At 45.1% G+C, this 22,129-nt stretch overlaps 1 protein-coding gene across 1 annotated transcript in view; it reads left to right on the top strand.

Moving 5' to 3' along the window:
* The window catches only part of LOC105088828 (UDP-GalNAc:beta-1,3-N-acetylgalactosaminyltransferase 2), a 46,948-nt gene extending 24,853 nt beyond the window's left edge, over positions 1–22,095 (top strand). The window contains 12 exon segments of the mRNA XM_064480928.1: positions 578–633; positions 635–671; positions 11,438–11,450; positions 11,453–11,547; positions 13,838–13,867; positions 13,869–13,920; positions 17,091–17,171; positions 17,174–17,252; positions 18,862–18,987; positions 19,559–19,718; positions 20,306–20,362; positions 21,961–22,095. Coding sequence (XP_064336998.1) covers positions 578–633; positions 635–671; positions 11,438–11,450; positions 11,453–11,547; positions 13,838–13,867; positions 13,869–13,920; positions 17,091–17,171; positions 17,174–17,252; positions 18,862–18,987; positions 19,559–19,718; positions 20,306–20,362; positions 21,961–22,095 — 921 coding nt within the window.
* Positions 22,096–22,129: the final 34 nt, after the last annotated feature.

Raw genomic sequence — 22,129 nt, 5'->3', positions numbered from 1 at the left:
ACAGAAGCTTCCCCTGTGGTAAATTGGTGTCTAAGAGTAGGCTTGAGAATAAGGAGATATTCTTGCCTAAAACAGGGAGAAAGAACCCAACGAAAACAATAGACAAAGACAGTTAGCCCTCTCTTGTGTTCCCTTTTTCGATTTTGTTTTTTTCTTCTAAAGCGTCCTTTTGAAGGGAGATTCCTGGGTACCTCTGTTTTATGTAGAAATCTCTAATCTTTCAGTTTATTCCTGACTCTCTGGGGTCAAGCCTGGTAGTCGGCTTAATTCAACACAACTTATACCGCTCCTAATGCCCCTCATTGTAAGGTAGCTTTTTTGAGGTTATGTGGGTTATATATTTAGTGTCTTAGAACTTCTTGACAACTTTCGTATCTTAAATATCTTTGTTTAATAACCATGATTGCACTAGAAAACCCAAGTGGTTCCGAAACCAAAGTGGAGCCATGTTCGTAACCATGGTTGGGGCCACTGAGAGTTTAGCTGACCGAGCCATAAGCTGTTTGGAAACCCGTTGCATCTGCCGTGACTGACGTGAGGTATTTCTTCTTGTCTTCCTTCCCCCCCGCAATTGCAGGAGGCCCTCTTTGTCGCTCGCTTCAGCCCTCCGAGCTGTGGGGTGCAGGTGAACAAGCTGGTACAAGCCTGTGGAGCAGTTCATCTTACCAGAGGTACAGGCCAGAGCGAGAAGGCTCCAGTACCATGTGGGCTTTCCCAGTCCTGGGCGTGTGCTTTCAAAGCGGGCGCTTACCTTTTCCTGTCCCGGGGCCGCTCCCCAGAGCGGGAGGTGGGGCCACCAGCTGGGAGGCAGCTCTATGTGGCACTCTACCCTTACGCCCCCGGAGAGCTTCACGAAGCCCCATGGGTTCCACACCACGGCTTTTGAGAAGTGTTTCACATTGCTGTGGTTTATTTAGTGGGCCGGGGACTATGTGCCTGCCTTAATGACAAAGGACAGTAGAAGGTGTGCTGATGGACCAGACATAGCTGCCACTGGAGTAAAGCGGATAGTTAGGGATCTAAGGCGTCAGGGTGGAGGGAAGTGCAGGCAGATAACAGCAGAGCGATCAGCCACATCTCCAGGGTTAATAAAACTACTCCGAGGTGTGGAAGATACTTGAAACAAGGCTGTAGCTCTTGGTCCAGTCTTAAGGAGATGTGTGCTGGAGACCATCTCAGCTGCCAGGTTCCCTCATCAGGCCTGGAGTTAACTGGAATGTGGCTGCGTCTCAGTGTGTTACAGATCATTCATCTGTCAATCTCGGGCTTTCCAGGCTGCTCCTGTCTAGTCTGAGGGCAGTTCTGAGCCCAGGGCTTTGGAACCGCAGTGGGGTCAGTTTCCCGGTCATCTCTGTTGGTCACTGTAGCTCAGCACTGGGGCTCATCTGGCAGTATCGGAGCTGATTTAAGATGCGAGAGCTCGATGGTGGACAGGTCCTGCACTAACCAGGAAAGAGTTTCCTGCCGCCCTTCATGGGGAGGGAGGGGGTGCTGTCCACGTTTATGCAACAGCAAAATCACACGTTTTATAACATGCTGTGGCCCTCCGGAGTTGAGTGCTAGTAGTTAAACTATATGTGTTAATTCCATAAATGTCAAAGGGAGCTCCTTCGTCTCACCTATATGTGAACTTCTGTTTAAAAACATGAAATAGTGGGGGGTGGGTATATCTCAGTGGTAGGGTGCATGCTTAGATTAGCATGCACAAGGTCCTGGGCTCAATCCCCAGTCCCTCCATTTAAATAAATGAATAAATGAACCTAATTACTCTCAAAAAAAAGAAAAATTATTTTTTTGAAATGTGAAATAAAAGCAAAACTTAAACATACTGTAAAAAATTTTCCAGTTTCTCAGTGTTACAAAAAAGACTATGGTGAGCATCCTGACACGCTTGTGTACATAGCTGGTTATCAGGATGAATTGTTGGCTCAAATTTATACACAGTTTTGAGGCATATGATTTGTTTCTCGAGGACACTTAGCAGTTTTTAATCAATCTGAGTAATTGTCAGCATTATATGAGAATGCCATTTGTGTTATATCCTTTCTAAATTTCATGTATGAATTTTTTCTTTGTTAAATGAAGTATGTACTATCAAAGGTATCTCTTTGTTTTTCTTTATTGGAGTTATTGGGGATTGAACCCAGGCCCTCGTGCATGCTAAGCACGTGCTCTGCCACTGACCTGTACCCTCCCTCTGGTAGCTCTTAGTTAAGGATAGTGGCTCAACTAAGTAGCACTGGCCAAGTGTTGGATCTGTTTTTGAAGGAAGCCGTCTGGTTTGTTGACTTGTTTATTGAGAGCTGACTCTGTATAGAGCACCGGGGCTGTACAATGACATAGTTCAAAGATCCCTGCCCTTAAAGCAGCTCATGATAGTCGGGGAGGAAAAGCTGACATGGCCCTGCCGTAACTTACTGCGTCCCAGGCACAGCTGTAAGCAGATGTCTACACTGTGACTGGTCAGCAGGCTTCTTTGGGATTGAAGCAAGTCACGGGTGAGAGTCCAGCTCTTCCACTGACAGCCAATGAGGGCAGGACCCAGGGGAGAGTCCTGGGACTCCAAGGACCGGGGGCACTAACCTAGTGTCGAGCACAATCGGAAAGGTCTGAAGCTGCCGTCGGACTGGTCTTCACGGACAGCGTCCGAGGACTGGCCCAAGCAGGATGGGAAGCTCCGCAGCGCCTGGGAGTTAAGTGCATGAGGGCGGACACCTGTGAGCGCAGCGTGGCTGCGTGTGGGTCCCTGCTCTGCCCCTCAATGGCCCTGTGACCTTGTGCAGGCTGCTTAACCCCACTGTGTCTCTCTCTTCCTCTGTGCAGCGACCCAGTTCAGAGGGTTGTTCAGGGAGTAAACGATTGAATGGATGTAGAATGTTGAGAACGTGCTGCCTTGTGGCAGGCAGTCAGTGAACAGGTATATGCTGTCCTTGTTACTGCTGGTACCGAGGATGGGGAGTTCCTCTTCCTGAAGAGCCGTGTTTCCCCGCCTAGGGCAGGTTGCCCCCAGGGAACTCTCAGCAGTGTCTGGAGATATGTTTAGCTGTTGCAGCTGGGGGTGGAAGAGGACCAGCATCTTGTGGGGAGAGGCCGGGATGTTGCTGAGCAGCCTCCCCTGAACGGGACAGTCCCCACAGCAGAGTGACGGCCCAAGAGGTCAGGGGTGCCTCGGATGTGAAACTCGAAGAGGAAGGAGTCACAGTGTGGGGCAGCAAGGGAGAAGATAAGCTTTAACCTTAACTTTAGGCTAATCACAATTTTATGGGGTCTACTCCGTTATCTCAGTCAGCCTCACAGAAAGAATTACAGTTTTTGATTTTGTTCACAACAAAATACTACCCTTCTGTCAGAATGTCCTTGTCCTTAGGAAATACATGCTGAAGTAAAGGTGAAATGCATTTTACTTTCAAATGATTCAACAACGAACAGAAAAGTCTGTGCATACAGACAGAAATAAAGCACACGTGGCCAATGTCTGCCATCAGTGTTTGGGTGTTAATCTTCAACTTTTTTGTAGGGTTGAAGTTTATCAAAATAAAAATTAGGTTGGGGCAAGGGCTTGCCTTCCCTGCCAGTGTTGAGGATGGTATATGTGGCCGTGGGCACTGCTGAGGGGACACTCGGCCACATCAGTGGGCGGCCTTTTACGTTTTTAAGACTTGCACTGGCTAAAGTCTTGTGTTTTTTTTTTTATACAAAAGAAACTTTTTAAAATCTATTTTTATATATAGTGGCTAATATTTGTAAATCTCAAACTCCCAGATTTATCCCTTTCCACCCCCTTTCCCCAGTAACCATAAGATTGTTTAGGCCTGTGAGTCTGTTTCTGTTTTGTAGATGAGCTCATAGTGTCTTTTTTTTTTTTTTTAATTCCACATATGAGCGATATCACATGGTATTTTTCTTTCTCTTTCTGGCTTACTTCACTTAGAATGTTGCTGCAAATGGTGTTATGTTGTCAGTTTTTACGGCTGAATAGTATTCCATTGTATAAATATACCACATCTTCTTTATCTAGTCATCTGTTGATGGGCATTTAGGTTGCTTCCATGTCTTGGCTTCTGTATGCAGTGCTGCTTTGAACACTGGGTTGCATATGTCTTTTCACATAGCCTTTTGATCTTCATTTCCCTTTGAGCTTTAAGCTACATTGGCTTTTGATTTCTCATTACATCTGAGTAATGCTTTTTTCTTTTATAAACATGCAGTTATTTAATAGTGTCTCCATTTGAGGGAGTAAGATTACAGATCTTCATTTCCTTCTTTTTGGGTATCTATTTCCTAAATGTTCTGAAATAAATAGGTATTAGCTTTATTAAAAGAAAAAATAAACTTTTTAACATAAAATATTGTTTCCTTTTACACAAAATCCTATTTTTGCTGAAACCGTGTTTAATTTCACATGGACAGTCACTTTTGCTGCATCAAGCCTAAGTGGGCTGATTTGCACAGAGAGAAATGAAAGTGAAGAAGGGGTGGGTTTGCCTGCCTGTTGCCTGTTGTCAGTGAAGGACGGCAGGAGAGACACAGATCGTTCACCCCATCCGAGGGGGAGAGGCAGATGGCACGTCCGTCATCTCCTGCCCCCCACACCTCACAGGCCGCTGGAGGAACATATGTCTGCTGAGCAGGTCTCTTGTGGTGTTTTCTCTGTGACTCACTAGAGCGTAAATCTCAGCAGGGGTCACAGGCTTAAGTGGAGACTGCTGTGTGTTTCACTTAAAATATTTACTTCTCTAATTTCATATTTTCCTTAGTGTAGTGCACCTGAGACTGATTTCAGGAAAAAGACTATTTTCATTCAACCCGAGTCACTAGAGACATTCTTGTTAGCGTTAGGGGTACTTACATGCTTATTTGGAATAAGACACAGAAGAATGAACAGCGTGAGCTGCTTCTGTTACAGGGGACAGGACTTGGCGGCACTCATTTTCCCAACCTGTACCATGCTGTGTTTTCCTCCCTTTTACTGTGGTTCTGTGATCTTAGCAGGGAACTGCCACAGACAGGTTGTTTCACATCTGCAGAGATTATTGGCTTTGTGATGACTTTGTACCAGCGAGGAAAAAGCAGGCATGTAAAAAAGGAAGTGGGAAGGAGAAATTTAACTGTGACACAGAGCAGGTGCAGGAGAGGTGGGGAGGACAGAGCATCTCCCTTTCCTAATAACAGAACAGCTGGTGGGTGATGTAAGTGGAGTGAGTAAACCAGGATCACTTTCTTGGCCAATGTTTTTCCAGTAATTACTCAATCTAGTCAACACTGTTGATGTTAATCATGACCCCATCAAACAAAATGGAGTTGGGTGCTGGGCAGGAGAAATGGCAGTCAGGTGCCAGGTGTCACCTGAGTGGACTGGACAGAGAGTTACTTGTCCTTCATCATACTTGCTAGATTTCTAGTTTCCAGGTGAAGCTTTGATTTCGTTCCTATGGCTCTTACTCTGGCACGGTTCATTTGGCACTACAGTCACTAAGACTCCTGGGACCTACTTCCAACTCCCAGGGACACTTTAGTCCTTGAGCTGGGGGCCTGCAGTTTTCTCTCAGCTCGTACGATGTCCTTTCTTCTGGTTCAGCTTCATCTGGCCTGGTCTTCTTCCCTGTACTTTGTTTCCTCTTTTGTTTTCCTCTTAAATATAAATCATTAGGATTTGATTTCATTCTTTTTTATGGCTGAGTACTACTCCACTGTAGACAGATACGCCATTTTCTTCACCCATTTGTCCATTGATGGACACTTAAGACCTAGGTTGCTGACCTGCCTTGGCTGTTGTAAATAGGGCTGCAGTGAACACGGGGATTCAGGTATCTTTTTGAGATCGTGTTTTCATTTCTGTTGTGTAAACACCTAGAAGTGAAATTGCTGGATCAGATGTTTTATTTTTAATGTTTTGAAGACCCTCCAAACTTTTTTCTATAGTGGCTGCACCAAATTACATTTCCATCAACAGTGCACAAAAGTTCCCTTTCTACAATCCTCACCAGCACTTGTTATTTCTTGTCTTTTTGATGATAGCTGTTCTAACAGGTGTGAGGTGACATCTCATTGTGGTTTTGATTTGCAGCTCCCTTATGATTAGTGATGCTGAGCACCATTTCATGTACCTGATGACCATCTGTATGTCTTTGGAAAATTTCTATTCAGATACTCTGTCCATTTTTCAAAATTGGATTCTTTGGCTTTTGCTATTGAGTTGTATGAATTCTTTATATACTTTGAATATCAGCTCCTTATCAGATACATGATTTCACAAATATTTTCTCCTATATGGTAGGTTGCCTTTTCAAGTTGATGGTTTCCTTTGCTGTGCAGAAGATTTTTAGTTTGATGTAGCCCTACCTGTTTATTTTTACTTTTGTTGCTTTTGCTTTTAGTGTCAAATTCAAAAAGTCATACCCAAGACTGATGTCAAGTAGCTTACTGCTTATGCTTTCTTATAGGAGTTCCATGGTGTCAGATCTTACATTCAAGTTTTTAATCCATTTTGAGTTGATTTTTGTGTATGGCATAAGTTAGTGGTCCACTTTCATTCATATTCAACGTGTGGCTGTCCAGTTTTCCCAGCACTGTTTATTGAAGAGACTATCCTTTCCCCATTGTGTATTCTTGGCTTCTTTGCTGTGAATTAATGGACTATATATGCCTGGGTTTATCTCTGGGCTCGTCCTGTTCCATTGATCTATGTGTCTGTTTTAGGCCAGCACCGTACTGTTTTGATGACTGTAGCTTTGTAGTGCAGTTTGAAATCGGGGCACATGATGCCTCCAGCTTTGTGCTTCTTTCTCTAGATAGCTTTGGCCATCGGGGTCTTTCATGATTCCACACAAAGTTTAGGATTGTTTGTAATATGTCTGTGAGAAATGCCTTTGGAATTTTGATAGGGATTAAACTTAATCTGCAGGTTGCTTTGTGTTTTATGGATATTTTAAGTTCTTTCAATGCCTCAAAAGCTATTTTTTTGTATATATGTATTTTGTTTTTATTCACGTCTAGTCCACTTACAATGTGTCAGTTTCTGGTGTGCAGCACAATGCTTCAATCATACATGAACATACATATATTTGTTTTCATATTTTCACCAAAAGTTACCACAAGATGTTGAATTGAATATAGTTCCTTGTGCTATACCATATGAACTTGTTTATTGGATTTTGTAAGGAATCCTGTATTTGGAAGCGAGAGACACTCTGCCGGAGTTCAGCAGGTGTTCTGTGCGATTTGATGGGTTTGTAGATGTAATTCTCAGTGTGTTTGTGGGAGAGGGCGAGCAGAGTCTCTCCACTCCACCATCTTGGCTCAACCCCCCATTTTAACAGTTTTTAATTCTTCCAGTCCATGGTCATGGAATATCTTCCCGTTTATTTGTGTCTTCATTACTTTTTCAGAGGGCAGTCTTAATTCCTAAGACAGGTGTTGACTTCTCACCTGGGCTCTGAAATAGCCTCGTTACTGCTCTCCCTGCGGCCTCCGCGTGCTGCCTCTCTGGTGTTGGAGGGTGGCTCTAAAGCCGCAGGCGGGATGCTGTCGCCCTCCTGCTCTGTGCTTCCCACTGCCTTCCGGGAGGGGGCAGGCTGCTCCAGCAGGGCCAGCCCCACCTCCCCTTCCCTCCCTTCCTCAGCCTGGCGCCTTGGTGGTGCCACACTACCTGACAGTTTTCTGAACACGCAGTGCTGTTTCAGGTCTGCCTGTTCGTGTAGTTTTTTTTTAAATAGCTTTTATTATGTTGAGATATGTTCCCTCTATATGCACTTTGGTAAGAGTTTTTATCATACATAGGTGCTGAATTTTATCAAATGCTTTTTCTGCATCTGTTGTAAAGATTATGTGGTTTTTGTCCTTTCTCTTGTTAGTGTGGTCTGTCATGTTGGTCGATTTGCCTATGCTGAACCAGCCTTGTTTCCCTGGGGTGGATCCAGCTGGATCATGGTGTATGATCTTTTCTATGTGTTGTTGGGTTCTGTTTGCTAATATTTTGTTGAAGATTTTTGCATCTATGTTCATCAATGGTATTGGCCTGTAATTTTTTTTGGTGGTGTCTTTGTCTGGTTTTGGTATCACGGTGATGGTGGCCTCATGGAATGAGTTTGGGAATGTTCCCTCCTTTTCAGTCTTTTGGAAGAGTTTGAGAAGGATCAGTATGAGCTCTTCTTTTGTTTGGTAGAATTTCCCAGTGATGCCGTCTGGCCCTGGACTTTTGTTTGTAGGGAGGTTTTTTTTATTGCTGATTCTATTTCATTTCTTGTGATTGGTCTGTTCAAGTGGTCTGTTTCTTCTTGATTCAGTCTTGGTGGACTGTATGTTTCCAGAAACTTGTCCATTTCTTCTAGGTTGTCCAATTTGTTTCCATATAGTTGTTCATATGTTATTTTCTCTACCGCCTGTTTTTCTGACTCAGACTCCTTTAAGACGTAGCTCAGCTCTCAGCTTTAGACATGCTGTCTGACCTCCCCCAGCAGAATGACTTCCCTTCCTTGCTGAGCCTCTTCTGGCATGTTAAACTTACTTAAAGATATGGCTGATTCTTTTTTTCTCTCAATCTTCAGATATAGAGCCCACTGCCTGGTACAGTAGACACTCAAAAGTTGAAATAATGGCTCATGTCTGAAAGTAGATTGACCCTCAGGTTTAGTCATGTACATATGTTTAGTTTCAAAAATGTTTTTCCTGATTGTAAAAATAGGAAAACGTATGAAAGTAATACATATTCACTGTTGAAAACTTCACTAAAATAGGGAAAAGTTAAAAGGATATGAAGTCACCCGTCTGTTGTCCAGCATACTTGGTGTATTCCTTCCTTCCTGGTCTTTTTTTGGTTCTTCTGTGTATATATCTATTGGCGAGAATGCTTTTTGGTTTTTACAAAAAGAATTGAGGTTCATGAACATCAAGTTCAGTAAAGAGCTGAGGCCAGCCAGGGAAGTACAGAAATAAGCAGCAGCTGTTCCAGATGAGGACGTGGAATCTTGTCAAGGGCTGCTTGACTGTGTCTGTCTGTGGCACAAAAGCTGTACTTGCCAAGCAGACACCTCCCTGTACGCATCATCACTCACTCAGTCGTCCTCCAACAGCCCCTCAGGTGAGTGTGACGTTCTCTGTTTCAAAGGCTGGGGAATGAGGACACCAGGCACATCTGCAGGATCTGCTCTGAGGAGCCCGAGGCCACCAGGAGTGTCCCAAATGATGAAGTTCAAAGATACATTAGGTCAGCATTGAACAGCACACTGCCTGAGGAGTCCAGAGTCTCTGTGTTTGTATCTTCTTTGGTAGAGAAGTTTTATTTAAAAAAACAAAACAAACAAACAAAAAAAACCTTGCAAACCGTTGACCTGGGTAATTGGACAAATTCAATTTTGCATAGTTTCCTTATAATGCTGGCTAAATGAGACATTACTGGAAATTACTTTATCTTTTAATTTTAATATGTGAAGTGCTTTTAGAATACTAAAGCTGAATCTTTAATCTCCGGCTGTATACCAGAATTATTTTATTTTTTATTGAAGTGTAGTTGATGTACAATGTTGTGTTAGTTTCAGGTGCACAGCAGTGATTCAGCTACACATATGCATACATATCCTTTTTCAGATTCATTTCCAGTACACATTATTACAAGATACTGAGTATAGTTCCCTGTGCTGTACAGTGGGTCCTTGTTGTTTACCTGTTTTATATGTAGTAGTGCGTATCTGTTAATCCCAAAGTCCTAATTTATCCCTCACCTCACCACCCCATTTCCCCTTTGGTAACTGTGATTTGCCTTCTGTGTCTATGAATCTATTTCTGGTTTGTAAATGAGTTCATTTATTATCTTTTTTTTTCAGATTCCACATATAAGTGATATCATATGATATTTATCTTTGTCTGACTTGCTTCACTTAGTATGATCATGTCTAGGTACATCCATGTTCCTGCAAATGGCATTGTTTTCTTTTTATGGCTGAGTAGTACTCCATTGCATAAATATGCCACAACTTCTTTATCCAGTTATCTGTCAGTGGCCATTTAGGTTGCTTCCATGTCTTGGCTATTGTAAATAGTGCTGCTGTGAACATTGGGGTGCATGTATCTTTTTGAGTTAGAGTTTTCTCCAGACATATGCCCAGAATTAATTCTAATTGATTTTGAGTTCCATTTTACTAACTTATTTATTTGAGTGCCTATTATACACCAGGCATCGTAGGTGCTAGGGTATAGAGGTTGGTAGGACAGTCAAGATCATGGCTCTTGTGGTGTTTTGTTTGCAGTCTAGTGGGAGGAGCCCATTTGACAATAGAAAAATAAATATCAAGAGTGGTAAGTGGTTTTAAGAGAATAAGACGGGCTGATGTGAGAGAGAGAAATCGGGAGTTGACTGTCTTCTGTTGGGTCTGTGGAGAAAGCCTCCCCAGGAGGTGACGGTGAGTTGAGACGTGGCGGCACTGAGGAGCCAGCTGAGCGCAGATGCTCCAAATGGGACTGTGGAGAAGTTAGGAGACACTGGAATTCAGATGTGGCATGGAGTGTAACTTTCTAAGCTCCAAATTTAATAGTAATAATCACAAAGGAAAAAGCTTGTCAGATTGGACAAGATAAAATTTATGGATTTTTGAATTTCAAAAAAACTCATATTAAGCAGCAAACAATTCTTAAAAAAGTATTCTTATTAAGCTAATTTATTAAAATAAATTTAATGGATTAATAAGAAACATAAAACTCACTAGGTAAGTGGCAAAGAAGTATGACAAGGCAATTCCCAGAAGAGACTGTATAATTCATAAACATCATTACAAATCAGAAGACGCACCAATTAAACGAGGAGCCATTTCTTAAATCTACTAAATTGGGCTGACCTTCTTTTCTTTGACTAATACCCCACACTGGGAAGAGTACAGGCAGCGGGCATTCTCACAAATTGCTAATGACCCTCCAAGTATAATTTGCTTTTGAAAAGCAGGTTGGCAATGTGTATTAAAATCCATATCCAACATATCTGTTCTTTCCTCATCATTTCACCTCTGGGAATTTATTTTAAATAAAAAAACAAAGCGTTGGGGGAAAAATAAACATTTACATCAGAACATGCCTCAGATTATTTTAGTAGGTATCTGGTAGCTTGAAAATGCTGGACAGCAGGGACCTATGAGTGGATCAGGATGCCTCCACTCAGTGGCATTGTTACAAGCGACTTGAAAAAGAGTGGTTAGCTGCAGGCATGTGAGGAAATGCCTTTGAGACAATGGACAAAGACAGACAGCAGCATGTGAAACTGGTCTTTGGTATTTTAGATGAGCACAAAAAAAAAATGCCTCTAAGATACACACCACAGTGTTAGCACTGGTACGTTACAGCGTGCACTAAGAATCTGTGTCTTAGAAAAAACTTCTCTCCAAAAATGTACTTAAAACCTAAATGACAGCAATAAAGAAACTGACTCACTGTTCATCTTGTTCCACAAAAGAGCTTCGAAGGTACGACGTGTGGGACAGCCAAGACCTCCAAGGCCTGGTGTCCAGGAACCTCCACAGGGTGGCAGTAAATGACGGAGGAGGGGTTCTCAGAGTCCTTACGGTGAGTCAGTCCTTTGTGTGAGGGGGTGGCGGACCTTCGTGTTTTTTAACTTGTGAAAGGGTCTTTAAGTTTACTTTTATACCAACTCATATGGAACAATGACTCTTATGTGTTCTAGAACATACGTACTAGAAAATGTTGAGTCACCGTAGTAAAGATGAAAAACTCCAATGTTCTATGATTTTATAACTTCAACCTGAGTAAATATATAGTTTTGCCTTAAGATTAGTGCTTTTTAGAAAGTGCAGTATTTTATTTCTCAATTGTTTTTGAGTTAACATGCTTTATATACAGTATTGAGAATATTCATGGTCTCACCTTGATGGTATGATGTCAGTTAAAATACTGTAGACAAAACCATCAGAAAGTAAGCCTGAGTACTCACTGTCACTTACGTTGCTTATGTTGTTGGGGTTTCTGAGTTACATTTTTCAGTTACCACATTTTCTTAAAATTTAAAACAGTTTGACAGGTAAGTTTCTCACAGTAAATGCAGGATGACAAAGAAAGTGTAGGCAAACTGAAATAAGTGGTGTGTGTGCTGACGTCACAGTATCATTGGAAGCGCTTGGCATTTAAACTCACAAGCTCAGTATATTTTCATTAGATATTAGCTTTATTCACTTGAATTAATCCCTGAATTTGAAATGAAAATCACATGGTTTGTTATTACACATTCAGAAAACATTTATGCACACGTGTGGTCAGCCAGGCACAGCTGCGGACAGAACAGGCCCAGGACTGGCCCACAGTGGAATTTACAGTCTAGTGAGGAAAAAAGACAGACCCACAGATTCATGGATAATTACAACCTTAGCCTTGAAGGCCAGGTTTAGGATTTCATCCTTGACTTTATGAAAATTTTTATTTAAGATAGAATATTTTATGTAATTAGGTGTTTTTTTCTTTCCTTATTTTCAAAGACTTTAATATCTTGCTTCCTTTTCTGTGTATGAAAGTTTAAAAAGTCCAAAATGTGCCAGAATTCTGTAATATTTAGTTGTCTGCACAAAAGGAAATCAGTTCACTTCTGAATTGAGGGCTCAGTTTAAATATAAAGATTCACAGGACCTGCTCTGGGTGAATATGGTTGTGGAGGACGAAAGACAGCTTAAACACTCAGCTAACCCCCAGAAAGGCAGATGACTTAGTAGCCTGTTCTAAGAAACCCATGTGCAAATAAGTAAAAGTTTTCATCATAAATGTATAAAGCCCAAAGTTTTCCAAAGTCTTGCCCCTTGCCAGCAAGTAGCGATGTCACAAAAACTTTAAAGACAAAAGTCAGGCTGTGACCTTTTAGGTAGAAGTTAAAAACCAAAAAGTACTGTTAAGTTCTAAACAAGCCAAAACAATACAGAGTGTACAATTTTTAAAATGCACATGCAGTCTTTTATGGGACTGCAAAGTTGGAATCTGTAGCGTTCACCGTCGGAGATTCCCTCCGCACTCAGCTGCTGGGTGTTCGGAATTAGATGGCCTCCGAGCACTACTGTCTCTCTCCCAGCCTTGAAGTAACTGCTTTGTGCAGCACAGCTCTGCTAGAAGGATCTGTTCAAAGGAGGAACAGCCAAGCCGTAAGCCCTCTTAGGTGAGTGTGCGGAGGAAGTGCCGCGGCCAAGCTGAAGCAGACCCAGACCCAGGGCAGGGCCGGTGGGGTGAGGGGTGTGCAGCGTGGAGGTGGAGGCGGGGCATCGGGTGCCTGGTGAGGGGAGGAGAAGTCAGTCTCTGGTCACAAAGGGTCTCCCAGCCCCAGGAGGTAGGAGGGACTGTTGCTGGCAGTGGGCACAGGCACCTCCAGGCTCCTGCAGCAACATGAGTAATCGATCGGGCTCATCTGAACTGTGTGCTTGGAGGGGCTCTTCTCTGCCGGGTAATAGTGATGTTTAAACATGTGCCTCGAGGAATCTGATGAATTTGAACTCATGGACATTATCAATGTCCAAGAAATCAAAGGTGGCAATAATTTTTTCACATGGTGGGGCCAGGATGTAAAATAAAATCAGTCTTTGTGATATTGTCAGTGGCAAGTTCAAGAATACATGACTATGTGAGTTGGAATTCAGAGCACCGTCTGGACTGCTGGACCAGATCGTGGGCACTGTTGTCGACAGTGCGAGTGGGAGAACGCTGCTGTCACCCCGCAGCAGAGCTGCCTGGTAGACCAGCACCTTGGGCAGCTTTGTGTGCTGTGGACCAGTCACATGATGAGTTTTGCCAACTCAGTTTTCAAAAATAAGAAGTGTACCTTCAGTAATGAAACATTGAGCACTTCTGTTCTCTTACCTTTCAGGCTGGGGAGGGGGCGTTGCCCCATGAATTAATTCATGGAAGGTGTGGAGGGAGTCGCAGGCGGTTTTATTTATACTATTCAGGGTAAGTCAGCTGGCTGAAAGTCAGCATACGTACTCTCACCTACCTAATCTTCATACTCTGAACATGAAAGGTAATCTTTTTTTTGTCATTAAAAGTAATAGTTTTGATATATAATTCACATACCCTATAATTTACCTCTTTTAAGTGTTTGAGTCAGTGGTTTTTAGTATATTCAGAGTTCTGCAACCCTCTCCACTAATTCCAGACCATTCCCATCACCCCCAAAAAGAAGTGGCTGTTTGTCTTCCTGAGTGACGCTCCTTTTACTCACCACATCTGTGAATCCTGAGTTCTGCACTTGTCATCTTTCAGAAGGAAAAACTCTTGTCCACACACTTGCTGTTGGCCGTGTGTCCTGGTCATCACTTGGGGAAGAGAGGCTCTGCTTAGTGCTTCTTTCTGGCTCGCAAAGCCCTGCAGATCCTGGATTCCTGTAAAAGGATCAGGACAGCTCCCCCAAAGGCTCACAGTGCCTGGGAAGGCAGAGGCCGGATTCTGCGAGGCAAGTCTCCAGGGGACTCCCTCAGCAGCGCAGAGCTGCGGGTGGGCAGACCCTCTGTTCAAGGCCTCTGCCGGCAGCCTGAGGATGTGAATGGGCCGTGGCTTTTTTATTTCTAACATTTTTATCTTCCAGTGTTTCTGCATTAGAAGTATTTCTGTTCTTAGATCAGCCGTAAGACTAGGTTGGAACAGGTACATAGGTTTTGCCCACAAGCTTGCCACTAAAAGAGAGAGATTTAAAAATTTAGGGATCCTTAATTTTAGTCCAGAGATTTTTCATGAAACCGTGAAACCACTCTGTCAAGGAAGGTATCAGTGTAGCTCAACAGAGGCCAGCTGATGGCCAGGCCCTGGGGAACTCAGACAAGGGGGTCAGGCCACTCTTGGGGGCCAGGTACAAGTGTATCACACCATCTTAATGTCTAGCAGCTTCCTTTCTCTTGCCAGTTAATTCAAGTGTGTACCGTCAGGAGTTCTGAAAACCTTGAGGGGCCCTCGAGACTTCTGGCACCAAACTGGTCTACAGGGAGCAGCTCCTGTGCCCGAAACAGCTGTTCAGCATAAATTTTCTCTCACTGAAGCTAATGGATTAAGCCTTGTCTGAGGACAGTCCCTTTCAAACAAGAGAGAAATAACTCAAGTTTTAGGGTAAAGGGAATTTAAATGAATAGGTTTTCTTCTAATGTACTTGGATATATCTGAAAATCTGTATATAATTTTTTAAAAAGCTGAGGATCTATGTGGTATTTAAAAGAACCACATGGTACAGAAATTTTCCAATTTTCTTGGGCATTAGTGTCTCTCCTGGGCCCTACCTCAACCTACAGAGTTAAAAATCTTCAGGATTGGAGCTCAGATACCTGTATTTTAACAAGTTCCCTAAATGGATTTGATGCCTTTGAAGTTTGAGAGGCTGTAACCATGTAATTCTTTTAAATAGCACCTGGACAGATGATCAGACTTAAAACACACGCAGACATATTACTGTATACTCATACATTTCAGATACGTGCATTAGTACAAAACAAAACGTACAATTTGTGAATGAAAAATTCTGTATTTAGTTTCTGATCTGATCTTGTTATCAACCTTTCCCTATTACTGCAGTTTTGTAACATTCTCACTTTCCTTCTGGTGTTAAATTGTGTATATCTATCCTTATTTTTAATTGTTTTTTTTAGCTTTTTGGGGGGAAAGGGGTAATTAGATTTACTTATTTTTAGAGGAGGCACTGGGGATTGAACCCAGGACTTCGTGCATGCTAGGCACGTGCTCTACCGCTGAGCTGTGAAGATGCCACAGTCGAGTGTAAGAGTTGGAAGGGACCCAAGGTCATTTAGGCCTGTGTTTCTCAAGGGTAGTTGCGGTCCAACTGCAGCAAAGTTACAGGAAGGTCCCGGGTTAGAAATACAGCTCCCTGGGCCCCACCCCGGACCTGCTACATCTTTAGGCCTGGGGCCTAGGAATCTCTATCTCAATGAGCATTCTGAGAGAACCACTGATGGAGCCCTGCTCCTCCTTTCACAGGTGAGAATACTGAGGCCCAGAAACGTGTCATGTGTCCCGTACCTCGCAGACCATGGCGGGGGTAGAAATCAAATACAGTCCTCCACCCCCAGCCCCAGCCCATCTGCATGTACGAGGCATAGAGAGCAGCACGCTAAGTTCCCTCCCAGTTTCCTTTCCCCAGCCCTCGGCCACTTTTTATTCAGAAATTTCCTAATTTGATTGAGACAGTTGAGAAAGCCCTGCCCTAGAGAAAGAGCTGCCTCATGAGGACAGTCATCCACAAACATGACAAGTGACTGGTCAGCTCAGGAGGCGGTAGTTAAACTGTGATGCACACAGTAGCCATGTGTGTTTTGATACTGTAAATAAACCAAAGACGGGCTGCTGCAAGGAACGCCCATGGGCTGTTGCAGAATTCACACATTTACATTTTGTCATATTTGCTTCCTTTCCTTTTTTCAGGGAAAAAGCATTCTAGAAATAGTCGAAGCCCCCCTAGTCCTCCCCTGCCCTGTCCCTCTCCCTTCCCCTTGAGAGGACCCCGCTGTCCTGAAATTCCCATGTGCCCTCCTGTTCTTAGTTTTCTGCCTTCCACCACCCGTGTACGTAGCTGTTCATCACATGGAGTTTCTGGTACTTTGTCATTTATAATTTGTGGTATCATATGTATGTTTCAGTTGACAAGATTCTTTTTCTCACTCAGCATTGGTTTTCGGTGCCATCGCTGTTCACATGCGAGATGGGGTTAGGTTTTTTACCTGCTGTGTTTCCATCACGTAAACATACCACAGTGTAGCCCTTGTCTCTGGGCATTTAGGCTGGTTCCATTTTCTTGCTGTCAGTAACACTGCTGCAGTAAGTGTCCTTGTGAGCGTGGCACATACAGTGTCTAGGGCCACATCTGCATGTGGACTTAACACGTCGCCCAGCATGCCTTCAGCCTGGCCTAGCGAGGTGCTGCGGAGTCACTCTCCAGAGGGAGCGTGCCCGTTTGTCCTCGCACTAGCCATGTGCCAAGTTCCCGTGTCCCTGCCTCCCAGTGCCGAACAGCTGTATTTCTGCTGGGGTACTTTGGACAGGGTATTAGTGCACATTATGTTGTAAGTTCTGAGTCTTAAGTTTGCTATAGCATCTTTCTCCAACTCTCTTTTCCTTTTTAGAAGGTGAAGTTCTCTTAAAAAACCTTCATTCTCGCCCCCGAAGACTCCTTGACCACATAAGTAATCTCTAGGAAGAGGACGCCTCCATGGTGACATTGTCTTCGTGGACATTATCGACACTTACCGGAACGTCCCTGCAAAGTTACTGAACTTCTATCAGTGGTAGGTGCTGCTTTATTGTCTTCTGATGTAGAAAGAACTCATCGACATCAAGCCACTGAGTTTTTTTAAAAAACAGCTAAGAGCCCTGACCACCTGGGCTGTGATCTGTCAGATCCTGGTTCTTCATGTGGACTGATCTAAAATGCTGCTGTTTTCTTGCTCAGGTTGGCGGGTCCACAGTGTGAATGACACTAATCTATCAAAAACAAATGAGGCAGAAATTGATTCACTTTGAGTCATTCCCGCTGGCCGTAGCTGTCTCAGCCCCACATGGGATTAAATCAGCGAATGTGAAAACAGCCCACTGTCAGCCAGTCACCCCACCACCACGTCCCCCATTTAGTCACTGGCTCTCAGGCTCCTGGCCCGAGTCTGTTCATCTGAGCATCCATAGCAGACTTCTCCTCCACACACTGCCCGCTCTAACCCAGAACGCTTATGCGAGATGAAATTCCTCAGCCCCTAGAGCTGTCACACTGTCACTTCCCGACCCTCCCAGGTGTCTCGGGTCACAGGTGTTAACTCCTACCTTTGTAATAATACCAACAACAACATAAGTAATAGTAACTGTTACTCACTGGATACTTAGTTGTTAATATTACTGAGCTCCTCTAGGGCCCTACAATTTGCTGTCCACCCTGACAGCAGAATGAAAATCTGCTTCTCTGTCCAGACCAAACCTATAAAGTATGTTTACATCTCTGCCTTTGGCTTTTTTTTTTTAATTATCAGTGAGCTTGTTTCCTGGGACCTGATTCCCAGCAGCCCACCCCTATCTTCCCTCCACACCATAAAGAAGACCTTCATTATTCACTCATCTTGAGTCAGTCGATTCATCAGTGGCCTCACTGCCTTTATCACAAAAGTTTATCTCTTACTAGCAAATATTATGCATGGCTTATGCTGTTAATTGAAATAAACTTTAGAAACATAGGGTTATGCTTTTTGTTGTGGACTTGTAAATTCACCATTTTGTGACTTAATGAAACTTTCTCCAGGTTTCTTTAATTCATATTTCTGTCATCCAGCTGGTTCCCTAGCAAGAGTCTGGGTTTTTTAAACAAAGAGGACTGGCAATGGGAAATGAAAGAGTCAGTTTTGTCTCTGGTTGCCACTATATTTTTTTTTTTTTGTCTAGATAAATGGAATCACTCTCTCGTGCCCTCCAGAAGGTCATTTTTAGTAGCTGAATTGCTAGAAACCGTTTCCAAGGGAAAATGCATTTCAGTGTGTTAACTCAACTTTGTAAAAACCATGAACTGAGTGTCACACGAACAGCAGCACAGATCTTGCTGTTCCTCAGCGTTCTGTGCCAGCTGGGGGACTCCTGTCCCCTCATCCTGAGAACACTGGGCCCAGTTTACATGTCTCTCAGACGTGCCTAAGCTTTTATGTTCCACTAAGCCAGATCTTCAGTCTTTTTTCCCTTTATACCTTCTAAAACCGGTGTGGCTGCTCAGTGGAGACAAAGTGAGGCCTGCAGCTGGGCGCAGCAGTGTCCTGTTATCGCAGGCGTTCCCGACCCTGGAGGAACAGAAGCTGGTGATGTCAGTGTGCCTTTGTCTCCTTGCAGGGACGCACTGACTCTCATCCCCCTATTCACCAACAGGACCGTGGAAACAACCAACTTTGATTTGTTGCTGAAGACAGATGATGACTGTTACATAGACTTAGAAGCCGTTTTTAACAGAATTGCCCTCAAGAATCTGGACGGGCCTAATTTTTGGTGGGGAAAGTAAGTTGAACCTTGTGAGGCCACTGGTGTTCATCTCCTGTCCCTGACCAAATGTCATTTACTTAGAATGAAATATAGACACCATTTTCCGTAAGAAAATGTTGTTGGGCTAGGAAGTGTCCCTATCTGGCTCACTGTGTTTTACTCATCTGCAGTTAGAGGAGGGAAAACACTTAAATGGAAAACCTCCAGCTAACGTGTGTGGAGGAAACTGTGGCTTTTGTCCTCCTGCCCGACAAGTAAGTGCTGCTCAGATTAGAAGCGGCTGGGCTGAAGTTTTGCATGAGAATAAACTTGTGACCCATTTCTGAAGCCGTTTTCTCTGTCTCTGTAGGAATGCAGTATGGACTGGTGATTCATTTTTAAATTTTTTTTAGTGTCTACACAAGATGATTCAGAAACTCGACAGCTGGGCCTTTGAATTTAACATACTGGTCTTGCGTGTAAACCACCACTAGATAGAGAGTTCCCTAGAACATAACCTCTCCCTCTCCCCTCCTCCTGCAGGGCATTCGTCTGTAGTGATGACTCAGGAGTTGGTGTCTAATGGTAGATGCTTACTCTGAATCTGTTTCAGGCTGAATTGGGCGGTTGACTGAACTGGGAAATGGCAGGAGCTGGAGTACCCCAGCCCCGTGTACCCTGCCTTCGTGTGCAGGTCGGGGTATGTGATCTCCAAGGACATCGTCCACTGGCTGGCCAGCAACTCGGGGCACTTGAAGACCTACTAGGTAAGGGCGGGGTACTGACCCACGAATGTAATCCTCCAGGAAGTCCTGTCTGGCCCGTATCCCGCCCCTGGACCCAGAGCTGCCTGCCCTGGGGAGAAGCCTGTTATTCTTTCTGCAGGAACCAGCCTCAAAGGCCCAGGATATACTCCTGTCCCTCAAATCCTAGCTCTAAATTCTATTCCTGAACCCTCTTCGAGCCCGCTTATTTTGTCTTCAGCTACATGGAAAGATCTGGTCCCTGGAGGGGTGTGAGGCTGGAGGTGAAGCTTCCTTCTCTGCCGATTCTGCTGACAGTGTCAGCAACGGCTGCCTGTCCTCCGACCCGAGCCTCTCCCGCTGCTTGAGGTGGACTCGGGTCCACCGGAGGGGCTGGTGACACACGCAGTCTGAGCTCACTGTGGTGTGCGCACTGCGTGGAACGCCCAGTAGCTTTTACTCTGTGTCAGTGCTGACGCACACTTTGCATTTCATTTTAGGGTAATCACCAGCCAGAAGAGAAAGGTTACTTATGGGATGGGTGTGGCACTGCCCTTCCAGATGAAACCACATTGACATTCTTGCATCTTAAACCTGACAGGCACGTGTAGGGTGAAGACGTGAGCATGGGCATCTGGATGGCGGCCATCGGACCTAAACGGTACCAGGTGAGCACGTCTGCGTGGGGCTGGGCTCGGGTTCCAGGGAGTTCAGGCAGCCAGGTTTCCGTCAGAGCCTGGGCGGGAACCGGGCAGGAAAGAGCTGCTGGCATCAGAACTGGGCTCTCGGTTGGCTTCACAGTGAGCCTCCTCGGTCTCATGTAGCATTTTTCTGAGTTTAAAACTAAAGGAAATGCTTTGAATGGAAAGTTTCCTACCCACAAAGGAGAATTCGGTTTTTTAGATTTCATCAGAAATTCTTTGCAGCTTTAAAATGTAAAGAATCAGCTTACTTTAGATTCCAGCAGTGAGAGGGTCCAGGAGCCCTTCAGCTCTTCTGACTGATGCAGAGCTTGGATAACATACTGTGAGTTGTCTTAAAATACACTGGTAACTGAGCCAGGGAAAAGAGGAACGTGCAGAGACCAGAGGTGGACCCTTGGGAAGGTGGCAAGCACAGGGCTGGCCTCCGCCTGAGAAGTTTCTGCTGATTCTCGAGCTCCAACTGCAGCTTCGGGCAGGGAGCAGCAGCGAACCTGGGTGAGCGCTCCTGCTCCAGGCCCCTCCCTGGCCCTTCCCGATGAGCGCCATCACTCCAGGTCTGATGGCTCTGACGGCTGCGGTCGGTGCAAAGCCGTCCCTGCAGACCGCTGCTCACCGAGCTCATTTCCTGGTGTGTTGAGACTTTATACTGTCACCTCCTGTTCCTGGAAGCTGAGCTCTGTACTCGGGGTGCAGGCCTTAGAGGACTGCCACTTTGGGTGCTGCGCTCCTAAGGGTGTCACAGTCTGCATTTCTGCTTGGGACTCCTGGGGCTACAGGATGCGCCTCCCGCTGCAGGCCCACGTGTGTGCGGGCCGTGGTTCCAGGGGCCCAGACACCCACCCAGCCGGGGTCAGGGCTGAGAGACAGACCAGCCTCCTCTGCACAGCTTTGTTTTTAGTCCTTGTGGAGTGGCTCGGCTGCGGGAGCACAGTTCCCAGGAGGCAGCGGTGGTCAGGTCCCTGGCGTGGCCTTCTCAGCACCGCGGCATCTTCAGGGCACAGCCAACCCCAAGGCCGCACCCTCTCCAGTCCCTCTCCTCCCTCCCCGGTCAGTCACACTTTAGAAGGGCCTGTTTTACGACAGCCTCCATTTTTGTGTTCCCGATGGATCTGTGCGCTGCCGTCCTGTAGGCCGTGGAGTGGGAGGTCGGCTGGCTGGGAGGATGCAGGCCCAGGTGTCCAGCAAGCCTGGTATGGTCCTTCCTTGGCTCAGTTTACCAGCTTAACGTCACTGTGACCCTGAGCAAGTGTCGTCTTAGTTCAGTTTCTCATTTGTACAAAGGAAACTCCCCAGCTCACGGGACTCCTGGGGCAGCACCGTGAGCACTCCCTCCGAACAGCTGCTCTCACACCACGGCTTGGCCGCCTTCAACAGCAAATGTGAGACTCCATTTGTGGTTTCCAAGCGTCCTCTTCACTGGACTCCTTGGGCGAGCTCCTACCACACCCCAGGCCGTCTCTGCAGTGACCCCATCTCCCTTGGGCCATGGGGCGGCTGGGATGCGCTATTCTGTCTACAGCGGGGCCCTGCAGCACCCAGGTCAGCCTGCTGTTTCTCACCAGGACAGCCTGTGGCTGTGCGAGAAGACATGCGAGCCGGGGATGCTGTCGTCCCCGCAGTACTCTCTGTGGGAGCTGGCCGCGCTGTGGGAGCTGAAGGAGTCGGGCAGGGACCCCTGCCAGTGCGCAGCCAGGTGAGGGCGCCCGCGCTCTCCAGCTGAGGTTTGGTCTT

This window comes from Camelus dromedarius, chromosome 30, assembly GCF_036321535.1.
Source record: "Camelus dromedarius isolate mCamDro1 chromosome 30, mCamDro1.pat, whole genome shotgun sequence".
NCBI classification, from domain to species: domain Eukaryota; kingdom Metazoa; phylum Chordata; class Mammalia; order Artiodactyla; family Camelidae; genus Camelus; species Camelus dromedarius.
This window is presented reverse-complemented; position numbering and strand designations above follow the sequence as displayed.